The 23449-nt window shown below is 48.6% G+C and overlaps 1 protein-coding gene across 4 annotated transcripts in view; it reads left to right on the top strand.

Annotated features, from left to right (window-relative positions):
• The window catches only part of dock6 (dedicator of cytokinesis 6), a 77936-nt gene that overhangs the window by 49530 nt on the left and 4957 nt on the right, over positions 1 to 23449 (top strand). Inside the window, exons 19-46 of one of the 4 annotated variants that reach the window (XM_031899432.1) lie at positions 1036 to 1122; positions 3262 to 3493; positions 3766 to 3927; positions 4036 to 4214; positions 6354 to 6458; positions 8192 to 8275; positions 9754 to 9849; positions 10019 to 10159; positions 10256 to 10369; positions 10499 to 10669; positions 11501 to 11640; positions 11848 to 12017; positions 12781 to 12932; positions 13074 to 13256; positions 13547 to 13673; positions 14321 to 14405; positions 14895 to 14991; positions 15088 to 15222; positions 15572 to 15724; positions 17148 to 17306; positions 17458 to 17558; positions 18860 to 19052; positions 19164 to 19307; positions 19412 to 19543; positions 21068 to 21082; positions 22403 to 22528; positions 22775 to 22864; positions 23105 to 23341. In XM_031899432.1, the coding sequence (XP_031755292.1) occupies positions 1036 to 1122; positions 3262 to 3493; positions 3766 to 3927; positions 4036 to 4214; positions 6354 to 6458; positions 8192 to 8275; positions 9754 to 9849; positions 10019 to 10159; positions 10256 to 10369; positions 10499 to 10669; positions 11501 to 11640; positions 11848 to 12017; positions 12781 to 12932; positions 13074 to 13256; positions 13547 to 13673; positions 14321 to 14405; positions 14895 to 14991; positions 15088 to 15222; positions 15572 to 15724; positions 17148 to 17306; positions 17458 to 17558; positions 18860 to 19052; positions 19164 to 19307; positions 19412 to 19543; positions 21068 to 21082; positions 22403 to 22528; positions 22775 to 22864; positions 23105 to 23341 (3810 nt within the window). The remainder of the gene's footprint in view (positions 1 to 1035; positions 1123 to 3261; positions 3494 to 3765; positions 3928 to 4035; positions 4215 to 6353; positions 6459 to 8191; positions 8276 to 9753; positions 9850 to 10018; positions 10160 to 10255; positions 10370 to 10498; positions 10670 to 11500; positions 11641 to 11847; positions 12018 to 12780; positions 12933 to 13073; positions 13257 to 13546; positions 13674 to 14320; positions 14406 to 14894; positions 14992 to 15087; positions 15223 to 15571; positions 15725 to 17147; positions 17307 to 17457; positions 17559 to 18859; positions 19053 to 19163; positions 19308 to 19411; positions 19544 to 21067; positions 21083 to 22402; positions 22529 to 22774; positions 22865 to 23104; positions 23342 to 23449) is intronic. The other 3 variants (XM_031899435.1, XM_031899434.1, XM_031899433.1) reach the window with 3 other exon arrangements.

The following is a 23449-nucleotide window of genomic DNA, read 5'->3' as shown; positions in this document are numbered from 1 at the left end:
AGAGGCCCAAACAGCCCCCCATAGGCCCAATAAATAGTGAGTGTCTATGGCACCTTACAGCAGCCCCTCTGGCATTTGCCTGAACCCACAGATTGCCAGTCCGGACCTGATTTTCATACACAGAGGCCCAAACAGCCCCCCCCCCATAGGCCCAATAAATAGTGAGTGTCTATGGCATCTTACAGCAGCCCCTCTGGCATTTGCCTGAACCCACAGATTGCCAGTCCGGACCTGTCCTTGGTACAGCACATGGTACCAAGTTGAGGTCCACAAGAACTGTGGCCCGGTACAAGGAGCTACAGTATAGACACAGATGTGTTCCATGGGGGGTTTCCACTAAAGAACTGCCATGAAGTAAGGGAATAATTAGCATCCAGGGAAAATTCATACAAGTCTAGTAACATGAATGTCCAGTGACATAAATGTCTTGTGGGATGTATGGACCAGCATGGGATGCTTGAATATGCAGTATTTTCCATTCTTATATAAAGGTATTGTTAGAAATGCAGAAAAGTGCCAGATTAATACCCCCTCACCCACTGGACTGGCAGCTAGAAAATAAATGGGATTTGTATTTTTCTGTATAAGCACTAGGGATGCACCAAATCCACAATTTTACGATCCGGCTGAACCCCGAATCCTTTGCGAAAGATTCGGCCGAATGCCAAACCAAATCCAAATCTGAATTTGCATATGCAAATTAGGGCAAGAAAGGGTTAAAGAGAAAAAATTTTAACTTGTGTGTTTATTTGACAAAAAGTCACATGAGGCATGGATTCGGCTGAATCTGAATCCTGCTGATAAAGGACATATCTTGGCCGAATCCCGAACCGAATCCTGGATTCAGTGCATCCCTAACAAGCACCCATAGGCGGTCCCCCTGCAGCTGCTGCAGTAGGCATGGGCCCTTGGGTGCCTGCATAGAATATAAAGCGCTCTGGTGCATATGGCTCTGGAATCCCATTTACTCTGCAACCTGCGCGCTCCTGCCCAAATCTGTTTTGTTCATTGCGCTGTTTCTCCTCTATTCGACAGGTCCAGCTCCCAGGAATGAAGTGGGTGGATAACCACAAGCCTGTGTTCTCTGTGGATTTGGTGGCTGCCTCCTCTGTCCACACACAGGTGAGTGTCAGAGGCGCTGTGCTTGCAGACAGATGCTCGCTGGGGGTAGGATAAGGGGCAATAGCATGTACAAGGGGTCTCTAGTGTACATAACCCGCAGGATATTCAGTGTGTGGCTCTTCCGGCTCTCTGGGGATTCTGGGATTGGAATTACAGAAGTTTGGCTGCTGCTTCCAAATAGGATCCCACTGACGTCCTGCTGGGGATTTATTTAATTATAGTATCTCCCAGCTGAACCATTTCCTGTCTCTGTCATTACATGCTGGAACCCATATTTATCCCTCCCCCACAAGCTGGTGTGGGCTAAAAGTTCCAGAGGATACTGGGAGTTGTTGTTTACAACAGTTGGCGTTCCCTGTGTGCTTTGGGATTTTTAGGGTATCAGAACCACAACGCCAAGGCATGATGTATAACTGAACTCTCGGACATGTGTCCTGAACAGCCTACCCCAGGGTTCACTGCCATCCCTGTCCCACAAATATCTTTTTCCTAAACCAACTCCACCTGTTGGATTGGCTTGGTACTGCACTCTGCGACCCTGCTTGTGCAAAAACCATGGGTATAGAAGCCTGTAGGTTTGTTAGGTAAAGTCTACATTGCTGTAGCTCTGCTGGGCTGGCACATGTCCCCGCACTCCAGATGCAGGGGGCAAGCACAGTGCATTTGCCACTGTAGCCCCATTCCATTTTGATTTTACCTCCTCATAAAAACTGAACAGCTCAGGGGCATACCTACAGAGGAAGCAGACCCTGCGGTTTCAGGAGGCCTAGGCAGGGTCAGACAGAGCTGGTGAGACACTGAGTAAAAACCTTGCGGGTCCCTGCCGTTGTTGGTCCTGCCGAACCAGTTATGCTCCTCTCTAACTCAGGCACTTCTCCCTCATCCCCCCGATTTCACCTCAAATAAGACCAAAGCAGTCCGGACACCCCAGTCCAATCTTGGGACCAGGAGAGTAGGGGGCCCAGTAATGCTTTATTTAAAGGGCAGTTTCAATATATCTCGGTAGAATTGGTCAATATACCAATGTATGAGGGACCTTAACAGAATTTGCTGTGGGGCTCAGTAACATCTAGTTCCACCACTGGACCAGCTTTGCTCCCTTCTCCTTACTGTGGTTTATCCAAGCCCTTGTGAGACTGCCATTATCCTAGAGGACCAGCCAGGAGATTTCCCATAGAATGCGGACAAATCCTGCAGCCAGCAATGCACTTTCCCTAGGGGAAGCCACAGTTATTTGGCCGCATCCATCCAGAAGCCTGCAGGGCTGAGGAGAAATAACTATGCAAAAGGCCAAGTGGAAAATGATGTCCTCACGTGAGACGGGGGCAGCCTAGCATTCACCCATCAGAAAGTTGCGGCTGAGCAGCTGTTGCACAACTACAGATTCCAGCCTCCTCCTCTGACAGCTGCCAGGACTTTATCTGGAATACCAGTGGAATAAATGAGTGCCCAGGATGCGGCGCGGTGATGCCAGTGCATATGATGTATGTAAATATGCAAGGGCCTGTGTAGCTGGTAATGGCTGGTTATTTCCTCTGTTTGCATCATTATAAAAATAGGTTCCTCATGTGGCTAGAACTTCATAATCTGCTATGCTAAATCATGCTAAATCTTGTCGTTGGTGTTCAGTCCTATCCAACCCAGCCCTCTGCTTGCAACCTCCCTGTCCTGTTCTAGTCCCGCCTACTCCTGATTACCCACCCCTCTCCCATTATAAGAAAGGTAAAGCCTGCAAACCAATGAATGTAAAATTGCTCAGAGAGCTCTTCTAAGCACTTTTGCAATTTACATTTATTCTAGTTTTCAACATATTGGCAGATTTTAAACTGGCAATAGAATGAACTTGAAACTACGGTGCCATCTGCTGGTTGGTCTGGCCAACTGTCTACAGTTTAATGAGACAAATCAACATTGCCGTTGCTCTGCTCAGTGGCTCAAGGGTTGGGGACCCTTCATCTAGATTGAGGACAGACTAAATCCCCCAGAATTCCTTTATCTTAGTGGTACTGAGCCCATGGTACTGTCCATGTTCATTAGCAGGTATCTGCCTCCCCTGCATTAGAATTTACCCACTTCTCCCTATTGCCTGAAGGTTTCTCCTCTTTTCATTATCAGTTATGATACAGTATGTCTCCATAGGACCCCCATTTGGACAAGTTCTTCACATTGGTGCAGTTGCTGGAGGAGCAGAGTTTCCCATTCCGGCTGAAGGACGTGATCATCACGGAAAGCAACGTGGAGTCCGAACTGAGGAACAGCATGGTGAACTTGCTCCAAGCGGCTCTGGGGCCTGCTGTCTGCTTCTGTCATCCCCTGCTGGACAAGCTCATACTACTCATTGTGCGACCCCCTATCATTGGGGGCCAGATTGGTCAGTCCATCCTGGTTTCATATCTCCCTTCCTCACAGTGCCCTATCATTGATTCCCCATTTCCTGGTCTACCATATTCATACTTGTCAGCTGATGAGATTCAGATTTGGATACTCCATACTGTTATACACATGTTTCTGCCATTTTAATTACTTTAATTAGTTACTTTTTACTCCTTTCCTTCTTTCCATACTTGTCTCTTGTCTGTCGTTATGCACATTTTCCACTCTCACTTCTTGTTCTCACAAGTGCTGTTCTCTCTGTACCTGCAGTGAACCTGGGCCGTGCCGCATTTGAAGTGATGGCCAAGCTTGTGGGCCATATCCACCGTGACGTGGAAGTGGGTCAGGACCAGCATGGACGAAACAGCCTCTTGGCTTCCTATTTGTATTACGCCTTTCACCTTCCCAGCGATATGCCAGCACAGCTAAACAGTGAGTGGGACCTTCCTGATAAATATTTTTAGTATCTTCTTTACTTGCTGCTCTTTTCTCCCTGTTTCCAAGTGTTTTTCCCAACATTTCCTTTTTCCCCCTATACAGTGGCCACTAGTACATCTACCGCATCCTCTCTCCATTCTGCCACAATGTCCCGTGCAACAGGGCGCCCCAGCAGCTATACACTGGCCCGCTGCAAAAGCATCAGCAATAGTAACCCAGATCTGACCAGCATTCCTGGCTCCACAGACGATGAGGAGGTGCAGAGGATCTTAGGAGGCAAGGTACATAACTGGGCTTACGTACTGCCATGTTTGGCTTGAGATCAGGGGCGGGCCAAGCTGACTGGACGCCCTAGGCAACCTGGTCGGCCACTTCGCCCCTGCACCTTCCCCCCCCCCTCGCGTGTGCTTTGGCGCGCACACGCAGTTCCGGGGGGAGGGAGTTGCGATGGGTTATTGTCCCCACCACGTAATGACAAACGGCAGGAGCAATGACAAAGGATTGGGATTCCCTTCTTTATCCCTTAGTCCCTGTCTGGTTGGGATTCCCTTCTTTATCCCTTAGTCCCTGTCTGGTTGGGATTCCCTTCTTTATCCCTTAGTCCCTGTCTGGTGGGGATTCCCTTTTTTATCCTTTAGTTCCTGTCTGGTTGGGATTCCCTTCTTTATCCCTTAGTCCCTGTCTGGTTGGGATTCCCTTCTTTATCCCTTAGTCCCTGTCTGGTGGGGATTCCCTTTTTTATCCCTTAGTTCCTGTCTGGTTGGGATTCCCTTCTTTATCCCTTAGTCCCTGTCTGGTGGGGATTCCCTTTTTTATCCCTTAGTTCCTGTCTGGTTGGGACTCCCTTCTTTATCCCTTAGTCCCTGTCTGGTGGGGATTCCCTTTTTTATCCCTTAGTTCTTGTCTGGTTGGGATTCCCTTCTTTATCCCTTAGTCCCTGTCTGGTGGGGATTCCCTTTTTTATCCCTTAGTTCCTGTCTGGTTGGGATTCCCTTCTTTATCCCTTAGTCCCTGTCTGGTTGGGATTCCCTTCTTTATCCCTTAGTCCCTGTCTGGTTGGGATTCCCTTCTTTATCCCTTAGTCCCTGTCTGGTGGGGATTCCCTTTTTTATCCCTTAGTTCCTGTCTGGTTGGGATTCCCTTCTTTATCCCTTAGTCCCTGTCTGGTTGGGATTCCCTTCTTTATCCCTTAGTCCCTGTCTGGTGGGGATTCCCTTTTTTATCCCTTAGTTCCTGTCTGGCTGGGATTCCCTTCTTTATCCTTAGTCCCTGTCTGGTTGGGATTCCCTTCTTTATCTCTTAGTCACTGTCTGGTTGGGATTCCCTTCTTTATCCCTTAGTTCCTGTCTGGTGGGGATTCCCTTCTTTATCCCTTAGTCCAGGGGGCTCAAACTCAATTTAGCTGGGGGCCGCAGGAGGCAAAGTCAGGATGAGGCTGGGCCGCATAAGGGATTTCAGAAAAAATTGGCTTTCAAGGGATAATGCAAGGCACGGCAGGCGGGAGCTGCTGATTGCGGAAATGACATTATGCCATCATAACAGTTATTATGGGAAGACGTTCTGTGTGCACAATTAGCTCCTTAGCAGCTAATTGTGCACACAGAACGTCTTCCCATAATAACTGTTATGATGGCATAACGTCATTTCCGCAATCAGCAGCTCCCGCCCGCTGTGCCTTGCATTATCCCTTGAATCGCAATGAAAATCGTGATCCATTCATTGCTTTTGAGAAGGCGTTGGTTGGTGCGGGCCACAAAATATTGTACCGAGGGCCGCAAATGGCCCCCGGGCCGCGAGTTTGAGACCCCTGCCTTAGTCCCTGTCTGGTTGGGATTCCCTTCTTTATCCCTTAGTCCCTGTCTGGTTGGGATTCCCTTCTTTATCCTTAGTCCCTGTCTGGTTGGGATTCCCTTCTTTATTCTTAGTCCCTGTCTGGTTTGGATTACCTTCTTTATCCTTAGTCCCTGTCTGGTTTGGATTACCTTCTTTATCCTTAGTCCCTGTCTGGTTTGGATTACCTTCTTTATCCTTAGTCCCTGTCTGGTTTGGATTCCCTTCTTTATTCTTAGTCCCTGTCTGGTTTGGATTACCTTCTTTATCCTTAGTCCCTGTCTGGTTTGGATTACCTTCTTTATCCTTAGTCCCTGTCTGGTTTGGATTACCTTCTTTATCCTTAGTCCCTGTCTGGTTTGGATTACCTTCTTTATCCTTAGTCCCTGTCTGGTTTGGATTACCTTCTTTATCCTTAGTCCCTGTCTGGTTGGGATTCCCTTCTATATTCTTAGTCCCTGTCTGGTAAGGATTCCCCTCTTTTTGGGGGAATTAATATTCCTCACCCCCCTTCGCTGGTGCTCCCTTCTTTCTTTTGGTGTCTGTCTCACCTGCTTCCCTGCCTGGGTGCTCTCATTTTTTTTTTACAGGGTATTGATCGCTCTCACTCCTGGGTGAACTCTGCTTATGGCCCTGGGGGTCCCAAATCTGTGCAACGGCGGACCCAGCCCAACTCCAACACTGAGCTCCGACAGGTGGCACTTTGTTTCCCCAGCCCTCCCCCACCCTAATCCCTAGCATGTAACTGAGTATTCTGCATGCCCCCTGTGTTACTCTGCATGTGCTAGTGAATCTCTACGCATGCCCCTAATAATATATCCTCATCACCCCCTGGTGGTATAGATAACAGTGCTGCCACACAGTGTTAGCAAACAGTATTACACCATGAATTTCATGCAGATCACAGTTCATTTAACAGGGTTTTCTTATTGAGCCACATTAATGATCGGTTTCTGGGCCATGGAGGATTATAACTACGGACTGTATTCTGAAATACAGTGCGGTACAATAGGGAGCGGGCATACCTTGGTATCTCATTCACAGGAGCTGCCACTATGGTTCAGGTACAATAGGTGCAACAGACTGTATGCCAAGAACTAACTAGCATAGAGGTAGCAGGATTTCTGTAATAATCACTCCTAGCAACACATTCAGTCTCTTCTAAAATTCAGTCCGTAGGGCATCAACACAGGGCACTTGCATGACATCCATGCATAGTTATCAATTCCTGGTAAGGAGAGTAACCTTGGGAATGCTGGGTCCCTTGCCACCTACCCTGCCTCCATGCACCAGCAGTCCAGACTTGGCACCCAGCCCACAGTGCCAATGGTGCCAGTGCCAAACCAGTTGAACCAATGAGCTGTTTTGTTTTACCAGACTGGGACACGTTACTGAGAATGGGCTGTGACAGTTAAAAATCAAGCTCCGCGTATGGGGGGGTTTAAAGTATGCTGCCCGCTCAGCTCTCTTCCTTCCGTTGTGTGTATTATTGGCAGTGTATTGTGGTACTGTGTGTACGGAGATGTGCCCTGGGTGTGTGCTTGAAGTGTGTAACAACGTGTGATCACTCAGTACCCAGTGGGCCAAAATAGGCCCTGGCATTCCAAGTACACAGAGGCTCAAACAGCCCCCCAGCAGCCCAATAAATACTGACTGACTATGGCACCTTACAGCAGCCCCTCTGGCATTTGCCTGAACCCACAGATTGCCAGTCCGGGCCTGATTTTCAGTACACAGAGGCCCAAACAGCCCCCCCCATAGGCCTAATAAATAGTGAGTGTCTATGGCACCTTACAGCAGCCCCTCTGGCATTTGCCTGAACCCACAGATTGCCAGTCCGGGCCTGATTTTCAGTACACAGAGGCCCAAACAGCCCCCCAGCAGCCCAATAAATAGTGAGTGTCTATGGCACCTTACAGCAGCCCCTCTGGCATTTGCTTGAACCCACAGATTGCCAGTCTGACCCTGATTTTCAGTACACAGAGGCCCAAACAGCCCCCCATAGGCCCAATAAATAGTGAGTGTCTATGGCACCTTACAGCAGCCCCTCTGGCATTTGCCTGAACCCACAGATTGCCAGTCCGGGCCTGATTTTCAGTACACAGTGGCCCAAACAGCCCCCCAGCAGCCCAATAAATAGTGAGTGTCTATGGCACCTTACAGCAGCCCCTCTGGCATTTGCCTGAACCCACAGATTGCCAGTTCGGGCCTGTAGTGGGGTTTGTATCATTCCTTCTAATCATTCCTGTCTTTCCAAATCTGATATTTCCTCTCTTTTTTCTTATTTCATCTTCATGTTCTCCCAACCTTTTCTCACCCTCCTCCTTCTTTTTTTCCTTTGCTTCTGTCCTTACTTCTTTTTCCATCATTCTCCCTTTGCCATCACTCTTTCCCATCATGCATTCCATCTATCCATTTCCTGTAACAGAATGTGGAGCGCAGCCCTAACCGCATATCCAGCTACATGGAGGGTGGAGCATCCTCTGTCCAGCCGCGGCCAACCGCCAAAAAGGTATAAAAGGGGTCTGGGGGCAGCAGGGAGAAGTCGGTGGCGGGTCCTTTAAATCATTGCAGGGGGTTTCTCCCCAGCTTAGAGAATATACATACAGGGTCACATTAAATACTTTTTAGTTTGTGTCCAAATATCATATATTAGCCAATTACTCTGCCTTCTGCTATTTAACATGCCTGCACCATGCACTGACTTACTGTAACAGCTTTATCCCTAGTATTCCTTCTCTCATACACCATCAACCCTCCTTATACTGCTCTTCATTCACTCACTCACCAAGTTATTCATTCATTTACTCAATCATTCATTGAACATTGTTATTTTAGTAATCTTTTAGTGAGTATGTTATATTCTAGGACTGGAGTCTGCTCCTCCCACTGCAGGGTGATACAGTGACACAGACAGGAGGGGGCTATGGGACACGGAGTCTGCCCCTCCCACTGCAGGGTAATACAGTGACACAGACAGGAGGGGGCTATGGGACACGGAGTCTGTCCCTCCCACTGCAGGGTGATACAGTGACACAGACAGGAGGGGGCTATGGGACACGGAGTCTGTCCCTCCCACTGCAGGGTGATACAGTGACACAGACAGGAGGGGGCTATGGGACACGGAGTCTGCCCCTCCCACTGCAGGGTGATACAGTGACTCAGACAGGAGGGGGCTATGGGACACGGAGTCTGTCCCTCCCACTGCAGGGTGATACAGTGACACAGACAGGAGGGGGCTATGGGACACGGAGTCTGTCCCTCCCACTGCAGGGTGATACAGTGACTCAGACAGGAGGGGGCTATGGGACACGGAGTCTGTCCCTCCCACTGCAGGGTGATACAGTGACACAGACAGGAGGGAGCTATGGGACATGGAGTCTGTCCCTCCCAGTGCAGGGTGATACAGTGACACAGGAGGGGGCTATGGGACACGGAGTCTGTCCCTCCCACTGCAGGGTGATACAGTGACACAGACAGGAGGGGGCTATGGGACACGGAGTCTGTCCCTCCCACTGCAGGGTGATACAGTGACACAGACAGGAGGGGGCTATGGTACATGGAGTCTGTCCCTCCCACTGCAGGGTGATACAGTGACACAGACAGGAGGGGGCTATGGGACATGGAGTCTGCCCCTCCCACTGCAGGGTGATACAGTGACACAGACAGGAGGGGGCTATGGGACACGGAGTCTGCCCCTCCCACTGCAGGGTGATACAGTGACACAGACAGGAGGGAGCTATGGGACAGGGAGTCTGCCCCTCCCACTGCAGGGTGATACAGTGACACAGACAGGAGGGGGCTATGGGACACGGAGTCTGCCCCTCCCACTGCAGGGTGATACAGACTGGAGGGTCCTGGGCAGGTTGTCAATCCATGTTACAGCATTACCTTGTAACACAGACAGAGGGAAGCCATAAGGGTCTTTTCCCAGAATCCCTCAGACAGGGCAATGTGCTACAAGTGATACCAGCTGTTGTTCTGCCATAGTTGCTGCACGAGGAGTTGGTGCTGCAGTGGGTGGTTAGCAGCGCCGCGGTACGGGAGGCCGCCATGAGTCAAGCTTGGTTCTTTTTCCAGCTCATGGTGAGTAATTACAGAAAGGGGGTCTCTATTCTTTATTGTAATAAAATGCAAGGTGGGTAGGGGGTATAGACTGTTGCTTGTGAGAAGGAAAGTCTGACCATTATCATCCTTCTGGCTCTGGAATGATCTGCTTCTGATTGGCTGACTTCTTTCTCTCCGCTTCTGTCAGACGAAGAGCATGACCCTTCACTTGCACATGTCTGAGAGGCTGGACGCCCCCCGGAGACAGCGCTTTCCGGAGAGATTCGTTGATGATATTTCTGCGCTTGTGTGTAACGTTTGCTCAGAGATTACCAGCCGCTACCTCAAGGTCAGCTCATTGGTTTTGGCTGTCTCTTCCCATGGCCCCTGGCCTCTCGACCCTTCTGTCCCACCTGTCTCCATTCTCATTATTGTATTTTTCCAGGATCCAGAGTTTACTGAGCGCCTGAATAGCAGCCTCGCCTTTTTCCTGAATGATCTCTTGTCCCTGATGGACCGAGGATTTGTCTTTAATCTAATCCGATCTTACTACAAGCAGGTAATGTGGAAGCTGACAGTGAGGTTCCGCCTCTTTACAGGAAAGTCTGTGTCTGACTTAGCGGGATGTTTCATTGGGAAGTCGGAGCTGCCACTGTGATATTCCAAGTGCCATCATTTATGTTTCCAGGTGAATAATAAGTTGTCAACAGCACAGAACCCGAATGCCTTGATATCTATGCGCATGGATCTGATCCGCATTGTGTGCTCCCAGGAACACTACGTCTCCTTGAACTTACCCTGTGGCACTCTGACACCCCCAAATTCCCCAACTCCTTCCATCTCCTCCACCACCTCCCAGGTACAGTGACATAAGTGACATAAACAATACAGCCCTATGGAATATAGAGAATGTATTTTCTGCTGCAGGGTGATACAGTGACACAGACAGGAGGGAGCTATGGGACATGGAGTCTGTCCCTCCCACTGCAGGGTGATACAGTGACACAGACAGGAGGGAGCTATGGGACATGGAGTCTGCCCCTCCCACTGCAGGGTGATACAGTGACACAGACAGGAGGGAGCTATGGGACATGGAGTCTGTCCCTCCCACTGCAGGGTGATACAGTGACACAGACAGGAGGGAGCTATGGGACATGGAGTCTGTCCCTCCCACTGCAGGGTGATAGAGTGACACAAACAGGAGGGGGCTATGGGACATGGAGTCTGCCCCTCCCACTGCAGGGTGATACAGTGACACAGACAGGAGGGGGCTATGGGACATGGAGTCTGCCCCTCCCACTGCAGGGTGATACTGTGACACAGACAGGAGGGGGCTATGGGACATGGAGTCTGTCCCTCCCACTGCAGGGTGATACAGTGACAGACAGGAGGGGGCTATGGGACACGGAGTCTGCCCCTCCCACTGCAGGGTGATACAGTGACACAGACAGGAGGGGGCTATGGGACATGGAGTCTGCCCCTCCCACTGCAGGGTGATACAGTGACACAGACAGGAGGGGGCTATGGGACACGGAGTCTGCCCCTCCCACTGCAGGGTGATACAGTGACACAGACAGGAGGGAGCTATGGGACATGAAGTCTGCCCCTCCCACTGCAGGGTGAATGACAGAAGGGAGGTACGGGGGGGGGGGGTCACCCTTCTGAACACCCCCGTTGTTCTTTCCCTCAGAGCTCGGTGTTCTCCAGCCCGGCCCAGGACAGGACTATCACAAACATGTTTGAACTGTCGGTGCCATTCAGACAGCAGCACTTCCTTGCCGGCCTAATCTTGACAGAACTTTCCCTTATTCTGGAGCCAGATGTAGAAGGGTGAGATCCGAAAAAAACTAACATAAGGCTATTTCCTCTGCCTCTCCTCTTCCTCTGACTATGTTAAACTACAATTCTTAGCATCCCATTGTCTGGGAAAGGCTGGTAGGTCCTGGGATTTTATTTCTCTTGCTCTCTTCATTGTGGCCATTTATTTGCTCTTTCTTTTACATTGCGTTCCATTTTGTGTGTCCCATCTCTCCACAGAGTATTCTTTCTCCAGAAGAAGTCCATCAGCACTCTGCACAACCTGATCTGCAGCCACGACACTGACCCCCGCTATGCAGAGCCACTGGTCAAAGAGAGTGTCGCTCGCCTCTACCTACCCCTGATTGGTGTCATACTGGAGAATCTGCCCCAGCTGTATGATTTTACTGGTAAGTGCCAGCCAGGCATTCAAATATACATATTTAACCGATGTGCCTATATATCTGTAACCTTGTTATGGGCTAAGGGGGCCCAGTCTGAAGGCCAGTTAGGGGGAGATTTGGGGTGAGTGCTTATTTGTGCCCTGGGTACCCCTGGAACTATAGCAGGGTGACTGTTACCCCAATGTTTCTATATATCTGTAACCTTGTTATGGGCTAAGGGGGCCCAGCCTGAAGGCCAGTTAGGGGGAGATTTGGGGTGAGTGCTTATTTGTGCCCTTGGTACACCTGGAACTATAGCAGGGTGACTGTTACCCCAATGTTTCTATATATCTGTAACCTTGTTATGGGCTAAGGGGGCCCAGCCTGAAGGCCAGTTAGGGGGGGATTTGGGGTGAGTGCTAATTTGTGCCCTGGGTACCCCTGGAACTATAGCAGGGTGACTGTTACCCCAATGTTTCTATATATCTGTAACCCTGTTATAGGCTAAGGGGGCCCAGTCTGAAGGCCAGTTAAGGGGGGATTTGGGGTGAGTGCTTATTTGTGCCCTGGGTACCCCTGGAATTATAGCAGGGTGACTGTTACCCCAATGTTTCTATATATCTGTAACCTTGTTATGGGCTAGGGGGAGATTTGGGGTGAGTGCCATGGGTACCCCTGGAGTTATGAGGGGCCCAACCTGTTTAATGCCCCACCTGTATATCAGTGGGGCAACAGAAGATGCTTTGTAGAGGAGCGAGAACATAAAACTTAACTGAGTTTTTCCCATCAGATCCCCATGCACATCGGGTGCGCAACGTTTCTGCACTGGTGGATGAGGTGGACTCGGATGGGACAACTATCAATCCGACAGTTGCCATGGCAATAGCTGGATCCCCGTTACCTGCTCCACAGAAAACCAATAACTTTCCTTTACCGCCTCCTGTAAGTAAATCCCCCAGAGCATCACCTAATGCTGAACTAAGTATTTTTTCTCTTGTTGGGGCAATTTTTTCCTCTAATTACAGCCCTAGATATATAATTTTTTCTCACCTATTACTATATATATTGTGTCTGTTCCTGCAGCCTGCCCGGGCAGGTAGCACCCTCTCTGCTGATGCTAGTCGCAATCTGCTGGTCTGCGCCCTGTGGGTGTTGAAGAACGCAGAGAGAGACCTTTTGCACCGTTGGTTCTCCAACCTGACTGTGCTGCAGCTCACTCGCCTTCTGGAGCTGCTCAGCCTGTGTGTCTCCTGTTTCCAGTATAAGGTCAGTTCTGCTGATTGCCATTATTTTGCTGTCACCTTACCGGCGTCACTGTTTTCTGACAAGCTTCCACTTCAAGGGCTGTGCCAAATGGGCCATTAGGTCTAGTGCTGCCATCTGGTGGGGAAACAGCCATGGTCAAAATGCCCCACTCTGCCTGTCTCCCTAATGTTCTCTAATGACAAGTTCCCTGGCAGGAGTTGTGACTGGCGGCTTTTCATGTTTGTTATTTGAGACTCCCTGTGTGCCACTTGCCTTATTCTTTTGTTTCTCTGCTGCACTCCCTGTGCCAGGGCAAGAAGGCCTTTGAACGTATAAACAGTCTGACATTTAAGAAGTCACTGGATATGAAGGCCCGGTTAGAAGAAGCAATACTAGGGACGATAGGGGCCCGGCAAGACATGGTGAAACGCAGCAGAGGTGAGTCCTTGGTGTATAAATGAGTCTCTGCCCGCTGAGTTATGCATGGCAGTGTAAAGGGGGCCATAAATGATGCGATCTGCTCATTTGGCGAGGTCACCAAATGAGCGGATATGCCCACCTTAGGTGGCAAAATTGAGCGAATTCGATCATTTGGCCCTAGGGCCTTGGGTATATGGGCCATCGGACCGAGGACAGAATCAACTAGCCAATGTGTTCTTCGATCAATCAGGAAAATCAAATCTGCCTAAACGAGATCTAACCAATTTTAGGGGGTAGGCCCGTCTGGGATGCCCATACACGGGCAGATAAGCTGCTGAATCAGTCTGAAGGATCTGAATTAAGAGCTGAAATCTGCCCATGTATGGCCACTATAACAGCATGCTTACCTAGCTACCTACAACCTTTCTGATAAAGGCTCTATTCAGTTAATTAGATCCTACCAAATGAATAAAATTCCTTTGTGGCCCCTTGGGAATGGATGTCTTAGGCTTAGCAAAGGGGGATATGGTGCGGTTACACAGGAGGCCACTGGGACATGGGCCCTTACTCACAGGCAGAATGGTATTTAGTACGTATGAATGGGGTGCCTTATTCATATCAACCTTTACCCTAACTTACCCTCTTGCCTGACTCCATCACTGCAGAACGTGGTCCCTTTGGTAACCAAGAGAATGTGCGATGGAGGAAAAACATAACTCAGTGGAGGCCGACCAGTGAGAAGACAGAGAAGTAAGTACCCATGGCATATACAGTATGTACTTGGCAATAGGCTGGTTCCTCCAACAGAGATGGAATTAGAGGAAAAATGATGGCCACCTCTGATAATTCTAGTGATGGAGTAGTGCATTCCTAGGACTGATATCATGAGAATGGCACTTAATTTATTTATTTGCCCGATTTGCTGTATTTAGAGAGTTGAAGCAGCACAAAAACACAGCTCTTACTCCTTAGTGAGCACTAGGAGTCAAGTTGCTCCCATAGCAAATGCTGACTGCCAGTACTTACAGAGGTATCAGGGCTGCTGTAGCTCCATAATGCCAGCAATTACTGAAAACTAGTATTCTCCTGGAGATGGCGCTACTGATTCATATTAAGAACAAAATGGATAAATTAAATAAAAGTGTGAGAATGGATCAGGCATCTATAAAGTGAGCAAAGCACAATTATGGGCATGCAGATGTCACAAAGCAGGGTGCTGGTCTTGTCTCTTATTTGTAGGACACAAGCAGAACGAGAGCTAGAGATTATAGTAGATGGGAATATGGCGACTGAGGCCAATATGGTGGTGTTAGACACGCTGGAGATCGTTGTGCAGGTAAGCATATGGCTTCACCATACACTCATTATATTGTGACCCTCCACCAGGAGAGGCAAAAGGAACCCAAATCAATTCTCTCTTTTCCATTTGCAGACAGTGATGATGTCTGAGCTGAAAGAGAGCATTCTGGCAGGAGTGCTGAAAGTGATATTACACAGCTTGGGCTGCAGCCAGAGTGCCCTATACCTGCAGCACTGTCTGGCCAGTCAGAGAGCACTGGTGAGCAAGGTAAGAGGAGGCAGCAGAGCAATGGGATACAAGGTGAGGAAAGGAGGGAAGAAAACTAAGGCACATTGGCATACTGATAAAGTGGGATGTAAAAAGCTAGCATCCAGGGAGTTAGTCATGGGGAATGTGAGCTTACAGGTGTGCAAAATAGGTATACAGGGAAGCAGTGTTGGGCAAGGTAATTATACTGGGAGGCTCTAGTGTGTTGCATATAACAAAATTGCCTTATGTTGTGTGATAGGATTCTAAACAGACATGGTGGATTTTGAGTCCTAGTACAGTGGCCCATATAGGTTTGCCCCATTCACTATCTAACAAGTCTCCCCCCGTCTTTATCCCTCTTGTGCAGTTCCCAGAGATGCTCTTTGAAGATGATACCGAGCTGTGCTCTGATCTGTGTCTCCGACTCCTACGCCACTGCAGCAGTTGTATCAGCAGCGTCCGCACCCAGGCCAGTGCCTCTCTCTACCTACTCATGAGGCAGAACTTTGAGATTGGAAATGTAAGAGACTAGTATGGAAGTGTCTGCTCTTATCATTGCAGGGTGATACAGTGACACAGACAGGAGGGGGCTATGGGACATGGAGTCTGTCCCTCCCACTGCAGGGTGATACAGTGACACAGACAGGAGGGAGCTATGGGACATGGAGTCTGCCCCTCCCACTGCAGGGTGATACAGTGACACAGACAGGAGGGAGCTATGGGACATGGAGTCTGCCCCTCCCACTGCAGGGTGATACAGTGACACAGACTGGAGGGGGCTATGGGACATGGAGTCTGCCCCTCCCACTGCAGGGTGATACAGTGACACAGACAGGAGGGAGCTATGGGACATGGAGTCTGCCCCTCCCACTGCAGGGTGATACAGTGACACAGACTGGAGGGGGCTATGGGACATGGAGTCTGCCCCTCCCACTGCAGGGTGATACAGTGACACAGACAGGAGGGAGCTATGGGACACTGAGTCTGTCCCTCCCACTGCAGGGTGATACAGTGACACAGACAGGAGGGGGCTATGGGACATGGAGTCTGTCCCTCCCACTGCAGGGTGATACAGTGACACAGACAGGGAGCTATGGGACACGGAGTCTGCCCCTCCCACTGCAGGGTGATACAGTGACACAGACAGGAGGGGGCTATGGCACATGGAGTCTGCCCCTCCCACTGCAGGGTGATACAGTGACACATACAGGAGGGAGCTATGGGACATGGAGTTTGTCCCTCCCACTGCAGGGTGATACAGTGACACAGACAGGAGGGGGCTATGGGACACGGAGTCTGCCCCTCCCACTACAGGGTGATACAGTGACACAGATAGGGAGCTATGGGACACGGAGTCTGCCCCTCCCACTGCAGGGTGATACAGTGACACAGACAGGAGGGAGCTATGGCACACGGAGTCTGTCCCTCCCACTGCAGGGTGATACAGTGACACAGATAGGGAGCTATGGGACAAGGAGTCTGCCCCTCCCACTGCAGGGTGATACAGTGACACAGACAGAAGGGGGCTATGGGACAAGGAGTCTGCCCCTCCCACTGCAGGGTGATACAGTGACACAGACAGGAGGGAGCTATGGCACACGGAGTCTGCCCCTCCCACTGCAGGGTGATACAGTGACACAGACAGGAGGGGGCTATGGGACACGGAGTCTGCCCCTCCCACTGCAGGATGATACAGTGACACAGACAGGAGGGAGCTATGGGACACAGAGTCTGCCCCTCCCACTGCAGGGTGATACAGTGACACAGACAGGAGGGGGCTATGGCACATGGAGTCTGCCCCTCCCACTGCAGGGTGATACAGTGACACAGACAGGAGGGGGCTATGGGACATGGAGTCTGCCCCTCCCACTGCAGGGTGATACAGACAAATAGGAGCTGGTGTTCGGGACAGTCTGATAATATTTTTTTATTTGTTTTATCAGAATTTTGCTCGGGTAAAGATGCAGGTCACCATGTCCCTCTCCTCATTAGTGGGGACATCACAGAAGTTTAATGAGGAGCACTTGCGCCGGTCACTAAAGACCATCCTGACATACGCAGAGGAAGATCTGGAGATGAGAGACACAACGTTCCCTGAGCAGGTATGAGTAGGGCCAGTTGGCCTCCAAGTAAATCTAAGACCAGGGGAAACGTACAATTGCTGTACTAGTAGAGCAGAGCTGCCGGCCATCATTGCTAGTGGTGCTCGAATTGTCTCACTGAGACCATAACTGAAGTTCTGCTCCTTTTTAGGTCCAAGATCTGGTGTTCAATCTACACATGATCCTGACAGACACGGTGAAGATGAAGGAGCATCAGCAAGACCCTGAGATGTTAATAGATTTAATGTATAGGTGAGCGCCAGTCCCACATACGTGCAGTACCCAATCACTGGAACTGTAGAGACCTCAGAATTCTGCTTCCATTCTATCTGCAAAGACCTAGAGATCTCAGTTCCAAGTGTGTCTCTGGTTCCATGTCAGTTGGTACATGCCTGGAGATTCTGGCTCTAATTCCGTGCATTCTGATTCTGTTTCTACAGAATTAGAATGTTTGTGGGGACCCACAACTAGAGGAAGGTTGGTAAGGACCAGTGACCCCTGCCCAGTTGCGAGCCATAATTCCATTTTTAACCCTTGTGTGTAACACTAGTCAAGATGATAAGTCCTTGGGGGTCATGTATCAACACTGGGCAAATTTGCCTGTGAGCAGTAATCCAATCAAATTTTTGCATTCATTGTTCAACCTGCAGCTGACTGAAAAAAGCCAATCACCACTGTTGATATTTGAGCCCCAAGTCTCATACGTAAAGCTATAATGTAGTTTGATGATATGGAAAATTATCTGGGAAAATGATGTGTGCAAAATATAACAATGGCAGGAAGGGATGTGTCTGTAGTTAACAAGCAGTAAGTGGGTAGATACTCAGGCCTTAAGGGTGAAGACACACAGAGCTACTAGTAGCAGCTACTTGTCATGGCTACAGAAATTGATAATTCTGATAATTTACTGATAATTGTCTCTACGTGTGTTTTAGCAGAGGCAATTCTCAGTATTGTATATGGCAGGGTATTTTCTGGCATTTAGTAGCTGTGAACAAATAGCTGCTATTAAGTAGTCTTCACCTAAAAAGGGAAAACATTACTTCCTGACCCATTCAGAACTACATTCCCTTCTTATTTAAAAAGCCATGCAACTGATTTTTCAAAACTACTGACTCATTCCATAACGTGACTGCCCTTGCAGTAAAGAAGCCCTCCCACGCTGATGACTAAATCCCCTTTCCTCCACCCTCAGTAAAGATACTCAGCACATGCACATTCTAAAGGAAAAAAGAAAACCTTAGACAAAAGTTTCTATACTGTATATATTTGTATGTATATGTGTGTTTTAGCAGAGGCAATTCTCAGTATTGTCTATGGCAGAGAATTTTCTGGAGTTTAGCAGCCGTGACAAGTAGCTGCTACTAATTAGCTCTGTGTGTGTTCACCCTTAAGGCCTGAATTATCTACCCACTTACTGCTTGTTAACTACAGACACATCCCTTCCTGCTGTAGTAGCTGCTACTAAGTAGCTCTGGTGTCTTCACCCTTATACAGATATAGAGTCTGGGCATCTCAATGGTTTCATAAACTTTTCTGTACTTATCCTTTAGGATTGCCAAGGGATACCAGAACTCACCAGACCTGCGTCTCACGTGGCTCCAGAACATGGCAGCCAAACACAGCGAACGTGGGAATCAAGCGGAGGCTGCCCACTGCTTTGTACATGGCGCCGCCCTGGTGGCGGAATACCTCAGCATGCTGGAGGATGCCAGACACCTGCCTGTGGGCTGTGTTAGCTTCCAGGTACCTTCACACTCCGAAATTCACTGTCTTACCTAAATGTGACTTCCTGCCGATCCGCCCAGTTTATACACTGGTTCATTTGTAATAAGCCATGTCTGTTTAACCCCGCAGAATATCTCCTCCAACATTCTGGAGGAGTCGGCGGTGTCCGACGACGTGGTATCGCCAGATGAGGAGGGAATATGCGCTGGCAAATACTTCACCGAAGCAGGACTGGTGGGACTACTGGAGCAGGCCTGTGCCAGCTTTAACCTGGTATGGGCCACTCATATTGGGCACAATCCCTGGCCTAGGCCTAGTCTACGTTGTATTTTGTTGATATAACAGTCACGTGTGATATAAACCCCTCTCTTGTGCAGGGCGGCCTGTTTGAGGCAGTGAATGAAGTGTACAAGATACTTATACCCATCTATGAAGCCAGTCGAGATTACAAGAAATTGGCGGTGGTTCATGGGAAATTACAGGAGGTGTTCAGCAAGATCACCAACCAGGTGTGTGCCCCACTAGCAGCCCATATTCATATCCTGGACTCCCCTTCAGCTTATGAAATGAGCCCATTAACGAGAATTCAGGACACAAGGGCTGAGGAAACATGTCCTCTTAAACTGGTTCCTAGCGGGCATTACCCACAGGGCTTCAATCCAAAGACTTGTTTGTCCCGCATACTGCCCAATGCCACATATTCCGTAAGGAACAGAAAGTGCCCCTTATGTTGGTCTGCGGGTGCATCTTCCCAAAGTGCAGGACTGGGACCCATTGCTCCTGCGCAAGGGAAGTGCTTCAGAGACCCATTAGAATTCCTGCATGGGGAATAGGGAAAGGTGGGCCCAATGGATATTACTGTATATTAACCTGTGCTCTTCACATTATTTCTACTATCTCTTCCTGGTGCCATTTATTCTTCTCTCATTTCTGCACTACCATATTCTCCTATATGCTGTAATTTCTACATTCTCACTTGTTTTACCTTCCCATATTCTCTTATATGGTGTCATTTCTTCTTCCTCATGTCTTCTACCCTCCTGTATCCTCCTATACAGTGTCATTTCTTCGTTCTCACTTGTTTTACCCTCCCTTATCCTCCTATATAGTGTAATTTCTTTATTTCCAATTTTTTACCCTCCCCTATATGGGGTAATTTCTTTATTTTTACTTTTCTGACCCTCCCCCATATCCTAGTATTTGGAGTTATTTCTTTGTTATCACTCCTATATAGTGTAATTTCTTTATTTCCAATTTTTTACACTCCCCCATATGGGGTAATTTCTTTATTTTTTCTTTTCTTACCCTCCTCCATATCCCTCCTATAAAGGGTAATTTCTTTGGTATCACTTGTTCTACTCTCCTATGTCCTCCAATATAATGTAATTTCTTTTTTTCCAAGTTTTTACCCTCCCCCCATATCCTCCTATATGGGGTAATTTCTTTATTTTTACCTTTCTTACCCTCCCCCATATCCTATATGGAGTATTCCTTTATTTTTACTTTTCTTACTCTCCCCCATATCCAATATGGGGTAATTTCTTTATTTTTACTTTTCTCACCCTCCTCCATATCCTCCTATATGGGGTAATTTATTTTTTTTAACTTTTCTTACCCTCCCCCATATCCTACTATATGGGGTAATTTCTTTATCACTTGTTCCACCCTCCCATACCTTCTTATGTTATTTGTATTTTTCCTCTCTTGTGCAACCCACAAACTGGGTGGGGTAATTTCTCCTTCCTTACTAGTTCTACTCTCCTGTATCCCCAATTGTACCCTCACTTCTACCCCTCTGTTTATGACTCCCCCATGTTGACTTGCCCCTTACTAACCCAAATAGATTCCTTCATTTCCATTCTCCCCTTCTCCTTGTTTCCATGTACCTGTCATTATCTCCACTGCCTCCATATTCACTTCCCATTTCTATCATTTTACCTTCTTCTTGCTTCCAAGTTCACATTGTAATAATTGCCCCTGTCCTTTCCCTCTCTTGCTCCTGCCTTCTGTCATTCTCCCCTGCTCCTGAGCAGATCACAAGCTGGGAGGTAGGCAGTGTGAAAATTAAACCAATATTTTATTTTCCCTCCGCTTCTCTTACCCACAATGACTTGCTGCACATTGGTTAACTCCCCACCCCCCACTCATTACGCCAATGATAACTTTTTAATTATGCAGTAGGATTGAGCCTGTTTATATTCACTGTACCGCCATAAGTGGCCCACCCGGCCCCAAGTTCTCCCTTTCATATGAAGGATTTAATTATTAGCCAATGGGAAAAAAAGTCCCAGCACCAAACTTCAAATTGACCAATGATTGCCTGTGAATCCCCAAATTGTCACTGGATAAGGAATCCTACTGCATAATTAGAATGTGTGCTTGCACAGCACTGTTGTGTCCATCACAGAGGAGTGGATTGCATTACAAAATGTTGTGTTGTGGTTGGTAGCCATTTGCATGCCCAGAGTACTAGCATGCCTATGTGTATATGTGTGAGTGCCCTGTATTGCTGCTGCATTGTTGTATACTCCATGAATGGAAGCTGTGGGTGCTTCTGAGTGTTCCTCGGAGCTGTTAACTTCACAAGTGCGTTGGATTGCGTATGGCCGGTGTGCCTCGTACATCTATGTGTTGTGCCTCACACCCTCCCTAACACCAGACATGTACAGCGCTTGTCTCATTAGCACCACATTAGTGCCGTCATGTTGCTAATTTTAATTTGTTTCTTCTTGTTTCTCCCATTCTTCATGTTGCTGCTGCACCTGGATGTTACTGGTGAGTGTCACAAACATCTTGTTATTTTCATTCCACGGATATATCGCTGATAATTATATATGCCTCAATGTCCTGCCCCACCCATAGCCATCTCAGTTTTCCTAGTCTGACTGCGCACACACAGATCTGGCACATCTTTGGGCCTTCTCTGACCGCCCCCCCTAAACACAAATCTATGGACCTCCTCTGATCCCCCTGGAACATCTATGAGCCTCCTCTGATCCCCCAGGCACATCTATGAGCCTCCTCTGATCTCCCTGACACATCTATGAGCCTCCTCTGATCCCCCTAGCACATCTATGAGCCTCCTCTGATCCCCCTCGCACATCTATGAGCCTCCTCTGATCCCCCAGGCACATCTATGAGCCTCCTCTGATCTCTCTGACACATATATGAGCCTCCTCTGATCCCCCTAGCACATCTATGAGCCTCTTCTGATCCCCCTCGCACATCTATGGGCCTCCCTTGACCCCCCTGGCATATCCATGGGACTCCTCTGATCCCCCTGGCACATCTATGGGCCTTCTCTGACCCACTGGCACATCTATGGAACTTCTCTGACCCCATGCTGTTCTGCCTCCTCAGATACATAGAGGATGTTTGGGACCTATTTCCGTGTTGGTTTCTATGGTTCAAAGTTTGGAGATCTGGATGAGCAGGAGTTTGTCTATAAGGAACCATCCATAACCAAACTGGCAGAGATATCTCACCGCCTAGAGGTAAGAGGGTAGAAGGTGGGTGTGTTTATAGGGTTGTAGCCTGTAGGACACTTTCTTTGTCAGTCACTTTCCAAAGAGAAGAGCTGCTGCTGATGTAATGTGCAATGGCAGATATCAGCGTGTGAGTCTGACTGTCTCAATAGACCACTGTAGGAATGTTCCCATATGGGACATGCTGAGGAAAACAGTCTGGCACACAGGTAAGTGCTGCCCACACTGACTATAACGTTTCCTTTCTGCCACCAGGAGTTCTACACTGAGAGGTTTGGGGAAGGGACAGTGCAAGTCGTTAAAGATTCCAATCATGTGGATAAAAGCAAACTGGACCCAAACAAGGTAAGAGCCGCAGTCTGTCAGTGAGACAAAGGGCTTGTACTTTTGGGGATCCCCAGTCCTTGTACACAGGGGCCATAATAGGTAAATAAGCATACACAGTGTCAGATAAAGCTGTTGTTAGTACTAACCTGGCCATACATAACTCTGCATGGAACCATTTGCTGTGCCCTTTATTAATTGTTTTAGGGACACCTTCAATGTGCTGCTCATTGAGCTTGATTATTGCCATTTCCCTTGCAGGCGTATATTCAGATCACGTATGTGGAGCCATTTTTCGATACGTATGAACTGAAGGACCGCGTCACATACTTCGACAAAAACTACAACCTGCGCACCTTCCTCTTCTGCACACCCTTCACGCTGGACGGCCGGGCACACGGGGAGCTGCACGAGCAATACAAGCGCAAGACTGTGCTCACTACATCCCACGCCTTCCCCTACATCAAGACACGCATCAATGTGCTTGACCGGGAGGAGGTAAAGTACACAGAGGGGGTTCTTGGAGGTTCAGTTCAACTAAACAGTAGAAAATGAGGCAGATTGATCATCAGTGGGCCAGCAAGACACCAGGAAAAAAACAGTGCG

The sequence above is a fragment of the Xenopus tropicalis genome, chromosome 3, assembly GCF_000004195.4.
Source record: "Xenopus tropicalis strain Nigerian chromosome 3, UCB_Xtro_10.0, whole genome shotgun sequence".
In the NCBI taxonomy this organism is placed as follows: Eukaryota; Metazoa; Chordata; class Amphibia; order Anura; family Pipidae; genus Xenopus; species Xenopus tropicalis.
The sequence above is the reverse complement of the archived record's forward strand: the minus strand, read 5'-3'. Positions and strand labels throughout refer to the sequence as shown.